General features: G+C 39.6%; 2 protein-coding genes and 1 pseudogene across 2 annotated transcripts; 1 reads left to right on the top strand and 2 right to left on the bottom strand.

The window, feature by feature from the left end:
- Window positions 1-2,377: 2,377 nt before the first annotated feature.
- On the top strand, window positions 2,378-3,638 carry LOC120009628 (putative clathrin assembly protein At4g40080). Its single transcript, XM_038860280.1, has one exon. The coding sequence runs from the start codon at window positions 2,531-2,533 to the stop codon at window positions 3,560-3,562; it is 1,032 nt and encodes a 343-aa protein (XP_038716208.1). The 5' UTR covers window positions 2,378-2,530; the 3' UTR covers window positions 3,563-3,638.
- Window positions 3,639-4,114: 476 nt separating this feature from the next.
- LOC120009180 lies at window positions 4,115-7,861 on the bottom strand (annotated as a pseudogene).
- A 166-nt stretch (window positions 7,862-8,027) lies between these two features.
- LOC120009179 (protein DETOXIFICATION 27-like) lies at window positions 8,028-11,637 on the bottom strand. Its single transcript, XM_038859650.1, has 8 exons — window positions 11,198-11,637; window positions 10,552-11,093; window positions 10,173-10,259; window positions 9,956-10,012; window positions 9,121-9,359; window positions 8,908-9,026; window positions 8,524-8,613; window positions 8,028-8,240 (listed from the first exon to the last, which is right to left on the bottom strand). The coding sequence occupies exons 1-8, from the start codon at window positions 11,480-11,482 to the stop codon at window positions 8,160-8,162; spliced, it is 1,500 nt and encodes a 499-aa protein (XP_038715578.1). The 5' UTR covers window positions 11,483-11,637; the 3' UTR covers window positions 8,028-8,159.
- Window positions 11,638-12,344: the final 707 nt, after the last annotated feature.

The raw sequence follows: 12,344 nt of genomic DNA, 5'->3' as shown, positions 1-12,344 counted from the left end.
TCTAAATATAGTTTGGGTGTGCAAAATTTTTGGGTTTCGGGTGGATGAACCATGTATGTTTGGCCATCGAGCTATAAAAACAAACGCCCAAACACTTAGAAAGTTCAGACACCTGCCATAAGAATAAACATTTATAACAATTCAAAGATACTTAGCTTGGATTGTTGTTGATGTTTGCCCCGGTGTCGTAGTTTTAAGGTTAGCTCGTCACCTGCATTTTTCCGAGCACCATCCTTTTTGTTCCTTTTCAAAGCTTGAGCGCCATATGTCTTCCACCTCTTACTGTTTTCGAGTTATCCATCTTATGTTTCTGTGCTTCGAAAACGAAGGTGAGGGTTGGTCAACGACGAACCGTCGACCCTCCAATGCTTAAGTCAGTATAACATTGGAGTTTTCACATAGCTCCTCTTTCACAGACGCCATCCAAATGGAGTTTTCATGTCGCTATCTTCTCATAGCTGCCATCTCGATGGAGTTTCCACATAACTCCTCTCTCATGGCCCTAAGTTGAGACAGCACGTTGACCATGGGGTCTATTTCTGGAGGAGACATGATGTTTCAAGGCGATTGAAGTTGTGGTTTCTCGCTTTGTCAGGCAAAGAGCTGTAGAGGCCCCACGGTGGGCGCCAAATTGTAGATGCCCGAATCTACAATCGTTGAATAGTCAACGTAATTTATACGGAGGCCTTCTACAGCGGGATCCTGAAAAACAAAGCAAGGTTGAGATCGAAGAACTTGGGCACCGGTGGGGTACCTGCCAAAGAACCTCCGACGCTCAAGTCAGTAATCAGAGAAAATCAAGTAAAGCAAATATATAAAAGGTGTAAAGTAAGAAATGTCAATATGAGAAGCAACGTGGGAGACCATATGAGGTGGCCGTAGAGATGCAAGATATAAGCTGGATGTTGGTCGACGATGGAGGATCGAAGGTTGAGGTTGGAGGTTCAAGGTTCAAGGTCCAAGGTCGGAGGTGAAAGGTTGAAGAAACTCTGTGAGTGAATGAGAGAGTCTCCATATCCGAAGTTCCCAGAGTCCCTCCAAATCCCCCTTTACGAAGGAAGAAAGGGGTTTTTATAGTAGAGTTGCGTGACGACCAAGACTGACATGGAGTACATAATACGGATAATCGTGGGAAGGTGGTGTCGGGTGTCAGGACGCGTGGCTTGTTTTGGTTGGTCAAGGATGAGATCGTACAAAGATCAGGCAGCTCAATGTTGCATGTCAACTGACTCGGCGTGCTTGTGTCAGAGGTTGTATTTGTCTTATTGAGTCTAAGTTCGACAATGGTCTCAGATGACAGTTGCCTTAGGGCGGCCAAGTCAGAGCAGGGGATCATGGTTTAGTTATATGATTGATAATATGCACTTATATGCATGATATGCAATGGAGTTGAGTTGGACGATTGATACCTGAGGCGAGCATGATCAATGCTCGCCAGCAGTTCGTAGTGTTGACCGACTTGGACATTAGTCAACTTGGGCGTTGATCGACTCGGGCGTCGTCCATCGACATTTGATGGAGTGGGATCTCTTTGGTTTGGTCGCCTGATAATGACGCCCGAAGATGTTGGACGCCCATGGGCTAGGCCGTCTTAGACTTGTTCTGGTTGCGTTGACCGTCTTGGTGGTTGACCAACTTGGGGATTGATCGACTTGGGCTTGGACGTCAGAGTTTGGGCACTACCTTAAGCTTGTTCTGATTGCGTTGACCGACTTGGTGGTTGATTGTCTTGATGGTTGACCAACTTGGGGGTCGTTGATTGACTGGGCCGAACATGATCAATGATGATCAACAAGGTCGACCATCTCGAGCTTGGGCGCCCGAAGTTGGGCCGCCTAGGGCGTTGAATGTAGATGGGCTTGTGTGCCTTTTCATGGGCTGCCGAGGGCTTTGGATGTAGATGGGTGTTGACCGACCCACATTGCGTTGACCGTCGCCCAATATCGCTGGTTGAATCATCTGACGGTTTTTTGCCACTACAATTAGCATCTCTTGCTGCCTCCTGCGCCAAATGTCAGGAGTTTCCAACTTCAACCAAATACGCTTCGGCAGAAAATCCATATTGCTACATAAAATGTCGGATTAAGCAACAAGCACGAAAATACAATACGGGTTGGAAGCTGCAATTCCAATTCGCTACAATTCCTCTTCGGAATGATTTTGACTCATCATATTTTTCTTCAAAAATGACATGTCATGATAGGAACATGTTACCTTAACAATTATTTAGGTTATGCTTGCATAAAACTGTAGGAAAATACGTAACATTTAATGCAGGGTCATGTTTTCTTGCTCCAAAATTTGATGACCTATAGATATACAATGAAATTAGAAATGGTAAAATATGGAGGCCAGGCTGAAAATGACCTCCATTACGTGTTTCTTGTTTACTTAAGTCACAACCTCTTACGTATATATTCCCCACTAATGGTGGACAAATTCATATAATACATCCCAATTAACATTTTCATATCCTCTTACTTTCTTTCTCTTCCACTTCGTCCATGAATTAAACTCATCATCAGACATCATGGTCTATCGCAAGAGACTCAGAACTCTAATCGGCATCCTCAAAGACAAGGCCTCAATGATCAAAGCAACCCTCTGTAATACAAACTCCAATTATTCCACCGCATACGTGGCAGTCCTCAGTGCCACCACCCACGACGACTCCCCTCCTCCGCCTGAAACCATTGCTGCCGTCCTCTCCCTCGGCCAAGGATCCCGCCCCACTGCATGCGCATGCGTCGAGTCCCTCATGGACCGTCTACATGGCACCCAAAACGCCACCGTTGCATTAAAATGTCTTCTCACTGTCCACAACGTGTTGGCCAAAGGTTCCTTCATAATTAAAGATCAACTCTCCATCTATCCTTCTTTTGGGGGCCGTAACTACTTGAATCTGTCGACGTTCAAAGACCATTCTGACCCTGAAATGTGGGAGCTCTCGTCGTGGGTTCGATGGTACGCGGGGTTTCTTGAGCAAAACGTCGCCGTTTCTAGGATTGGTTCGGATGGTGATAAAGAGGAGAGGGTTCTGGGATTGTTGAACTCAGATTTGTTGGCTGAGTTAGATGTTCTGATTGAGTTCGTGGGACGAGTCAGTGACTCACCCGGTTCTTCTTTGAATAATAGTTTGGTGTACGAGGTTTTGAGATTGGTAGGTGAGGATTTTAGGCTTGCTCAACGCGAGATTTTCGTCCGAGTTGTTGAAATTGGAGAGAGAGTTGGAGATATGAGTTTGAGCGAGTTGACCTGGTCTCTCGACGCCTTGGAAAAGCTTGAGAGTTGTAAAGAGAGTCTGTTTTCGGTCTTTGTGAGAAAAAATGATGGATTTTGGGATCTAGTGAAGGAATCAAGGACGAAGGTCGTGGCGATGGTGAAGGAGAATAGGGAGGGGAAGATGCTGATTATCAAAGTGAAGAGCATAGACGAGCCAAACGAGTTGGTTCGGTTTAGAAATGGATCAGCCGGGTCTGAACAGTTGGTCCGGTTTTCTTCCGGTGGTGGGTGGTTGGGCATGAACCGGGGTTCCTGTAACACTGTATCTGCAATCGGATGAGAGCTTGTACTCGCTTTTTTTATCCTCCTTTGTAATAATTTTTTTAGAAAAAATTAATTTTTTTTATAACTTTATACTAATTTGTTTTTTTGCCGTTGAACTCCATATCACATGTGGAAATTCAAATTCGTTAAAAGGTAACGACCAAACGTATGGTATAACTTCTCGATGGATACTCAACTGGCCCATACGAGAGAAATTCAAATAAATATGAGTTTATAAATTGTGGAAGTTAAATTTTGAACCCAACATCTTCCCTCTAATACCTTCTTATAATTTGTTATTTTATCATTAAATCCAACAAATTATTTTGATAGTTTTGACATTTCACATTATTTATACCATATTTTAACATGTTCGTACATTTGAACATGTAATTAAGAGCTCATATGTTGTGTGGTGGTTATTTAAATTGGTTGAATTGTTCTTATGATTTTTCTTCATCAGCGACTTATCAAGCTTTCTAAGGCGTGTTGTGTTGACAAATTTTATATGCAATAATGACCGTATACATTCAATTAATTTAGTTCATAAAAGACTAGGTGGGAGTCAGTTTAGATTAATTTAATATTATTGAAAATGATGAACAAGAACTACTTTTCAGAATGTTCAATTGCTGACATATGGAAAACGTATGGCAGGCGTAGTGCCGATGCAAGCATGGAGTCATATGGAAGCTTACGTTTAATTTTCTAGGAAAATTGCTCAACTGTGGTGCAAGAAAATGAAGAAGACCAATTCCTGCTTCCTGCAGCCTTATCCACGCAGGAGAACTAGTTGCAGTTTATATTCATTAATGCGTGCCAGATTCATCTGAAGTAGTCTTCTACCATGATTTCACACGCAGGTAGGCTTTTTCTGCCTGCAAATAAAAACAAAAAACTATATCAGAAGTAAATCCAAATATGTCGTCATCATCATCCGAGTTTTTATCTTATTCAAAATTTAGACCCCATTCATATTAATTATAATGTTTTGGGTTGTTCAGTTCCCGAAGATATTTCGGATTCACACAACTTTTTTTCTCTCTAATTAACAAGTAGGTCAAAGCCAAACTCACTTAATTAGGAAAATGTCTAATTGATATTTTAGGAACTAGGAAGTGAGTTTATCTTATGAAGAATGAAATGTCTCACATCTTTTTCGATGTGGGACTTCTAGCATATCCCAAAAACTTCAATCTTAGTTACATGAGTTTGGAATTTACGAGAAAATCAAAAGTAGTCAACTCTATGTATTTGTTTCCGTCATTCATAAATACCGTAACATATATTAAGCAAAAAACAAAACATCATTTCCAAGTATAATTTGTTAGAGAAATCTCTACCTCTTTTTCCCAATTGCATCTTAATGTAATAAAGACCAACATCCCTGTCTGAACGGCAGTCCCACCCAATATCATCCCGTACCAGATCCCCTGTTACATACATGCACCGATTGTCCAATTTACAGTACAGAAACATGGGCCAGTTTAACAACACAAAAGTTCAATATGGGCCCAATGTGAGGAGTGGAACATACCTAGAGACTCAAGTGGAAGCCCAAGCCCATCAGAAGCCCAAGTGGGAGCCCAATAAAGTAATAGCACCCAATATTTATGTAAGCAACCAATGCTTGCCATCCCGATCCCACAGCCACTCGTGCCACACAAACTCTAACACAAATTATTTTTCCATCTTTTTTCGCCTACCAAAAGACTTATGAGTATAATTGGTTTGGAATTACGTTACCTGATAAAACAAGCTGTACACTATTAAGAAGTATTGAAAGGACTATGAGGGGGACGAGTTTATCAATCTCTCGCAGCACAACAGCAGTAGATGTGAATACTGACGCCAGTTCTTCAGGGAATATCATAAAAACTGCACTAAAGATGAGCCCAATCACTGCCGATTGCGCCACCGCCACTTCTGTTGCAAACTTCGCCGCCTTGCCATTCCCAGCTCCTAATTCATTTGCAACCCTTACTCTGCAAAATTAATCACTGGACAAGCTTAATTAGCTAAAACAAATTCCGTAATAATAAAGATCCCAACAATTAGTATCTCAATTATTTCAACTGCTACACATGACGACGTAGAGCTTATGAATTTAGTTAGCTGTACATCAGTATCACATTACGTAAATAAAAAATGTCAGTCAAGTTAGGAAGTTATTGCTTTAAATTGCATCAACAATAGCAGATAGAAAAAGTCGTTGATTGCCGGGATCTTCTCTGCTCTTATTAAGATATATTGTGTCTTCGAAAACTACACATATTTTAATGCATGGATCAAAGTGAAAGGAATGGGCGATGCTACGTACCCAGCGCCAGTGAAAAAAGCCAGGGGAATCATCATCTCCCAACTAGCAACACTAACGCTGTGAAAAAGAAGAATTAAAGCACTAACTGAGGATCATTAACATATAGTATTGATGTAAACTAATAGTTTAATACTTTAATTATAGACATACCAGACTGAAAATGCATCTAAATCTATAGTGGCATAATTTCCGAATCCACTCATCAAGATCACTATTTTGAAATACCAACTCTCCAAGCTGCATAAGAGGGATCGATAAAAAAATTTAAATAAACAAACAGTAATGATAAAGATTCCAATAGCTGATATATGCGCTGCCGAGTTGTAAGCACAAAATTTCATTTGCATCATATGGGATATGTGGGACCCATAAATTCACTTAAATCTTGTGCACCCAATTGAAAAGCTTGGATGATTGGAATACCAAACTACGGGGATGTTTATCATTTTCGATAACACAGAGTGAAAAAGAATTGAAGAGAATGACAGAAATGAGTACCAGAGCATGACCCCCGAAGAAGCAGAGAGTTTGAGAAACTCCCACAGACCAGAAAATGCCTCCATAGAGAAACCATTCCAAGTCAAAGGACACCAACCTCCCGCAACGTACCAAAACAACCCAAGAACCAAAACCCACCAAGAGATATCCAATGCAATAGCCGCACCCACAACCCCAAAATCCAACTTATACACAAACAACCAACTCGTAAACACATTGATCACCAAACCCAAGCAATCACTTGTGTCTTCAATTGGCTCTGCAAGAATCTCTGTAGGGGAAACAGAATTGCATAGCTGAAGTGAACAGGTATCAACCACAAAGCCACAACCCCTGACTCCTCTGCCACTTCATCGGACTGTCCCAATAGCTTCAGAATCGGAGTGGTAAAAATATAAAATGGCAATAGCAAGAAGCAACACAGGAATAAGACAATCCATGATCTTTGCATGTAGACGCCTAACATGTGGTATCTTTTGGCTCCGAATGCTTGTCCGCACAGCGTCTCTAACGCACTTGCCATTCCTAGCTAGTAATCCAAAACCACACATAATCAAGCAAAATAGAGATATTTTCAAGCAAAAAAAAAAAGAGATATAATAATATATATACCAATAATCCAAAATTAAAGCCAACAATGACAGTGTTGGCTATGGAGATGGAAGCGAGCTGAACATCGCCAAGATGTCCGACGAAGGCTTGAGTGATTATGTTCATAGAGAAGGAGGCTATCCGGCTGAAAATGGAGGGTCCGACGATGTGCCATAGCTTCTTTGTTTCAGTCCAGAACTTTGATCCAAAATCCTTGTTTTCTTGATCGCGAATCTCCACCGATGATGATTGGTCACGCAACAAGTGTTTACTGAGATCATCACCGTCTCTGTTTTCAATCCCCATCATGTGATCACTCATTTATTTGAGTTTGTGTGAGTTCACGTGTCCAAGAAGATAGAGGTAGAGAGAAGAAGACGTGCAATGTAAATGTATGGCCGTATAATATATGATTAACATAGATTTTAGCGCTATAATAATGAAGCTTTTTGTATGAAATCATACAATAGTCAAAAAGTATGATCGTGGCGTGAAAAGTTCTTTTCAACGTTTTTTAATAAGAAAATCTGCATGCACTAAGCCACGCTATCAAACATCAATACAGCCACCAACGACAGGAGAGGTGACTCGATTATCAATCCACTGAATGAAGTAAATATGTGTTCAAAAGTTCAATTACAATTGTAATTAATCATGATATTTTAAAACAAAATCAATATAACAGATTTGTTTGATAATAAGTTGACATTGACATAGACGTTAGCATAGTGTATATACTATTCTATGAGATATCACACGTATGAGTGTCATCTGAGCTATTCCGTCAGTTATTGATAGTTTGATCGGTTTTTTCAGTTAATCGATTGGTCCTTAGTTTGGCGGTCTTTTCGTTGGACAACCCTATTATTAACTGTATTATTTTTGACAGTTTATATACTAACTTATTTTTTTCTTAGACATAAGCTCTCTATAAACGGACGAAAACATTCTATCATTTATCTCTGTCCAAAGGGTAGTAAACTTCTATTTTTTTAACTTTGAGTTACTTGAAAATAAATTTTTCCTGACACACATTTGGTAAATACAGGAATCAAGTTGGAAGATATTGCACTATTCTGAGACTAAAATCATTGCAAAATCGAATTGTATAATCCAAAATCCATACAATATTCCAACAAAAAAAATAGGTCCCGGCCAGACCTGAGGGTGCTGCATTATGATAGTTGTTTCATTGAAAATTGAATCAACGCTTAACATCAGATTCATCATCATCAGCTGACTTAGGACTCGACCATGTTTTCACTCGCTGCCGGACCTTTTCAGCCTGCGAAACCCACCATTACATATAAACAACATAAATATATATAATAATACAAGACTAACAAAACAACATTCTTTCTTAGAAATTAGAAAGTCGGCAGCACTACGTATCCCTAACAAATTCAGTCATAATCAGCCATAACATGTAATTAGACAACATAATAACGAAAGTCAATGTAATTAGACAACGTAATAACGAAATTCAATATAATTAGATAACTTAGTACTATTATGATCGATTATGAAAGAAATTGTCAGGGATACATAGAGTTTTCGTTAGAAAGTACCTCTTTTTCCCAATCACATCGTATTGTAATAAACACCAATATTACTGTCTGAAGAGCTGTCCCACCAAATATCATTCCTCCCCATATCCCCTGGTACACAAATTGACAAACTTCAAATGGCTTTCCATAGCTAACTCAAGCTTAGGAAGCATGGTTTTTCCAAGCCTATTTAGCCATTCAGAATGGACCCATAATTGGGCCTTGTACTTAGATCATTGTATAACAACCCAAGTGAGGTCCAAAAGAAATATAGCTCCATAAGCAAAGGACAAAATTGAAAATCCACTGATCATTGGGCCTTTAAGTTGGATCATTGTACTCCAATCGCCCTCAAGTGCTGGCAAAGCCCAATAAAAGCTCAAATGCAAGAATGAAACTTCTTACCTCAACACTCAAGTGGAAGACCCAGCCCATCAGAAACCCAAGGGGAAGCCCAATAACGTAATAACAACCAATGTTTATGTAGGCCACCGTAGCTTGCCATCCAGACCCCACAGCCACTCCTGCCACAATCAGATGTTTCTTTTTACACCATTTTTTTGAGGTTGATAAATTAATATAATTTCTTGGAATTTAAATTAATTAAAAAAGGGTTACCTGATAAAACTGGTTGTACACTATTAAGAAGAATTGTGATGGCCAAGAGGAAGGCCAGTTTATCAACCTCATCAAGCACATCGGTACTGGTGGTGAATATCAACGCGAACTCCTTGCGGAATATCATGATAAGTACACAAAAAATAAGTCCGATCACTGTAGATTGCGCCACCGCCACTTTTGTCGCGAACTTCGCTGCTTTGCCATTTCCAGCTCCCAACTCATTTGCCACTCTTACTCTGCAAAATTTCGTCACCAAAAACCTTTCAATACATCAAAATTGTGCATATAGTATTTGACACTCTGGTTGTAATAGTCCGCTCTTCCATTCTAGTAAGATTTTGTCCGTTTTTGGCCAATCCATATTGCCACACACGGCTTTGCCTTCCTAAGCCCAGCAACACGGTTTTGTCTTCCTAGGTCCAATAATGACCTATAATAGTTTGTTTTCGGCCAATCCATACTGCCGCACACGGCTTTGCCTTTCTAGGCTCAGCAACACGGTTTTGTCTTCCTAGATCCAACAATGACCCATACTAGTTTGAGCCTAGGTTACTAGTTTGAAAGTTTGATATATTATATTCTGTATTTCACTTCTTCTTATGGACGATGTGGGATTTAGAGCACTTAGCTCTCTCGCCACTTGATAGTTTACTTAGCACCAAATGTGACACCCTAGAAATTTGTGGCTCCCTCCACTCAAGCCGGGTACTACACCGATTATTTTGTAGGATGTACGCAATATATATTGGAGATGAACAAATATATGTTTATTGAAGATAAATTTGGAGAAAATAAGGTAAAAGCTAACCAGAGGAAATTGAAATGGACTTACCCTACACCAGCAAAAAAGGCCAGAGGAATCATCATCTCCCAGCCATTTATGGTATTGCTACAACAGAAAAGAAAGAGTTAATTATCATAAGAAAAAACTCTTTTTAACTCAATAATTTAATTTAATTATTATTGTAAAAACATAAAAAGCAAATAAAAACATCATCGTAAACATGCATTTGGAAGAGCAACATAGGTGTGAAGCAAATTAAACATACCAGATTGACAAGGCATCTACGGCAATCATGGCATTCTTTAAATTACCAGTCATCAAAATTAGTATTCGATAGTACCAATTCTCCAAGCTGCATGAATTTCCAATAAAAAGACAAACAGAGAAGACTAATTAGTTACATATAATTATATAAATTATGTAACCAATCCTTTATGTAATAAAAACAAACTCGGACAGATTTTCGACTATTCAGATAGTCAAATTGTTGACGTGACATAAAAAATCAATATAAAAAATCTATCCAAACAGTGAGAAATATGCCTATATGTGAGAACGTGTGAACATTCGATGACCAAGTTACACTTATCAACTCGGTCAATAGCAAAAGCTGCATTACCCAAATATATAAATAAAAGAATTACCAAAGCATGACGCCAGAAGCAGCAGAGAGTTTGAGAAACTCCCAGAGACCAGAAAATGCTTGCATAGAAAAGCCAGTCCAAGTCAAAGGACACCAACCACCCACAGTATACCACAACATCCCAAAAACCAAAGCCCACCAAGAGACATCCAATGCAACAGCCGCACCCACAACCCCAAAATCAAACTTATACACAAACAACCAACTCGTGAAGACATTGATCACCAAACCCACCAAAGAAACCCAAGCAATCACTTGTGTCTTCAACTGGCTCTGCAAGAATCTCTGTAGGGGAAACTGAAATGCAAAGCTGAAGTGAAGAGGTATCAACCACATAGCCACAACGCCTGACTCCTCTGCCACCTCATCTGACTGTCCCAATAGCTTCAGAATCGGAGTGGCAAAAACGTAAAATGGCAAAAGCAAGAAGCAACACAAGAATAGGACAATCCATGATCTTTGCATGTATACACCTAACATGTGGTATCTTTTGGCTCCGAACGCTTGTCCGCACAGCGTCTCTAACGCACTTGCCATTCCTAACTAGTAATCCAAAATCACAAATAATCAAGCAATAACAATTTGATATGCAGTTACACCCCTGAAAAAAAAACTTTAGGTTCAAGAAAAAAGCTTAAAATTAATACCAGTAATCCAAAATTGAAGCCAACAATGACAGTGTTGGCGATGGAGATGGAAGCGAGCTGAACATCGCCAAGATGTCCGGCGAAGGCTTGAGTGATTATGTTCATAGAGAAAGAGGCTATCCGGCTGAAAATGGAAGGTCCTACGATGTGCCATAGCTTCTTCGTTTCAATCCAGAGCTTTGATCCAAAATCCTTGTTTTCTTGATCAATATCAACGTAATCAATCGATGATGATTGTTGCAATAAAGGCTGATCGATATCGCCATCTCTGTTCACATTCCCCATCTTGAGCAGAACAAGTGACAAACCCAGCACTCCCTTAATTTTGACTCTCTGTGTGTGTTTATATTGGCCAAGAGATAAGAGAGAGGGAAAATGTGTGTAGATGCTAATCGATAGACAAAAGAGGATTTGGCACGTAACTTGTACACATTTCGTGTAAAGTTTGGACACTTTTACCACCGTAAAGAAGGCAATCTTTGTTAAGGCATTGTATTGAATGTTTATCTATATATATATATCTCATCATACCAAACAGTCTGTGGATATTAGGTGAGACGTTTTGAATGGCACCTCACACCTTGTTTGTCCGAATCTTGTTTTGTCTTTTTATTCGTTAGTGATAATATGCGAAGGGTGTGAAAACGCCATTTGACGAGTTTCAATAAAAATAAGGCACAATCATCAACTACTCTTGTTCAGACCACTAAAATATTCTATTCCCAGGGAAGTTCTCAGATGAGGGATCCATCTATCTAATACCATTCACGCGCATACCCCATCACGTGTGAGAGTCGCAGTCACACTAAATAGATGGTATTAGATGGATCCTGCACTTTAAATAAAGTGTGGGATCCTTCACCTGAGAATTTTCCTGTATTCCAATATCATCAACTTCTCTTTATCCACCAATTGGATAGGTTTTAACTTTTAAGATAGGTTGCACCAGCTCCTCCATGTTAGTAATACTTAGCTTGCTTTGGATCAGTGCATACTGACTTACACGACTTTGTCTTTCTATACTTAATTAACACCAATCTATACTAGTTCGTGCCAAGAAAAACGTTTGTCACTAGTTTCAAATTTTAGCCTATATATTTTGCACTTCATTCCTTTCCCTAAGCGATGTGAGACTTAGTACACTAAG

Source organism: Tripterygium wilfordii, chromosome 11 (genome assembly GCF_013401445.1).
Source record: "Tripterygium wilfordii isolate XIE 37 chromosome 11, ASM1340144v1, whole genome shotgun sequence".
Classification (NCBI taxonomy): Eukaryota; Viridiplantae; Streptophyta; class Magnoliopsida; order Celastrales; family Celastraceae; genus Tripterygium; species Tripterygium wilfordii.
Note: the sequence above shows the minus strand (reverse complement) of the source record. Positions and strands in the feature narration are given on the sequence as shown.

Coding starts and splice junctions, on each gene's coding strand:
- LOC120009628 (XM_038860280.1), top strand. CDS start 2,531: ATGGTCTATCGCAAGAGACTCAGAACTCTAATCGGCATCCTCAAAGAC.
- LOC120009179 (XM_038859650.1), bottom strand. CDS start 11,482: ATGGGGAATGTGAACAGAGATGGCGATATCGATCAGCCTTTATTGCAA. Junction 11,094..11,197: donor GCTTCAATTTTGGATTACTG/GTATTAATTTTA, acceptor TTGGATTACTAG/TTAGGAATGGCAAGTGCGTT. Junction 9,360..9,955: donor GCCTTTTTTGCTGGTGTAGG/GTAAGTCCATTT, acceptor GAAATTTTGCAG/AGTAAGAGTGGCAAATGAGT.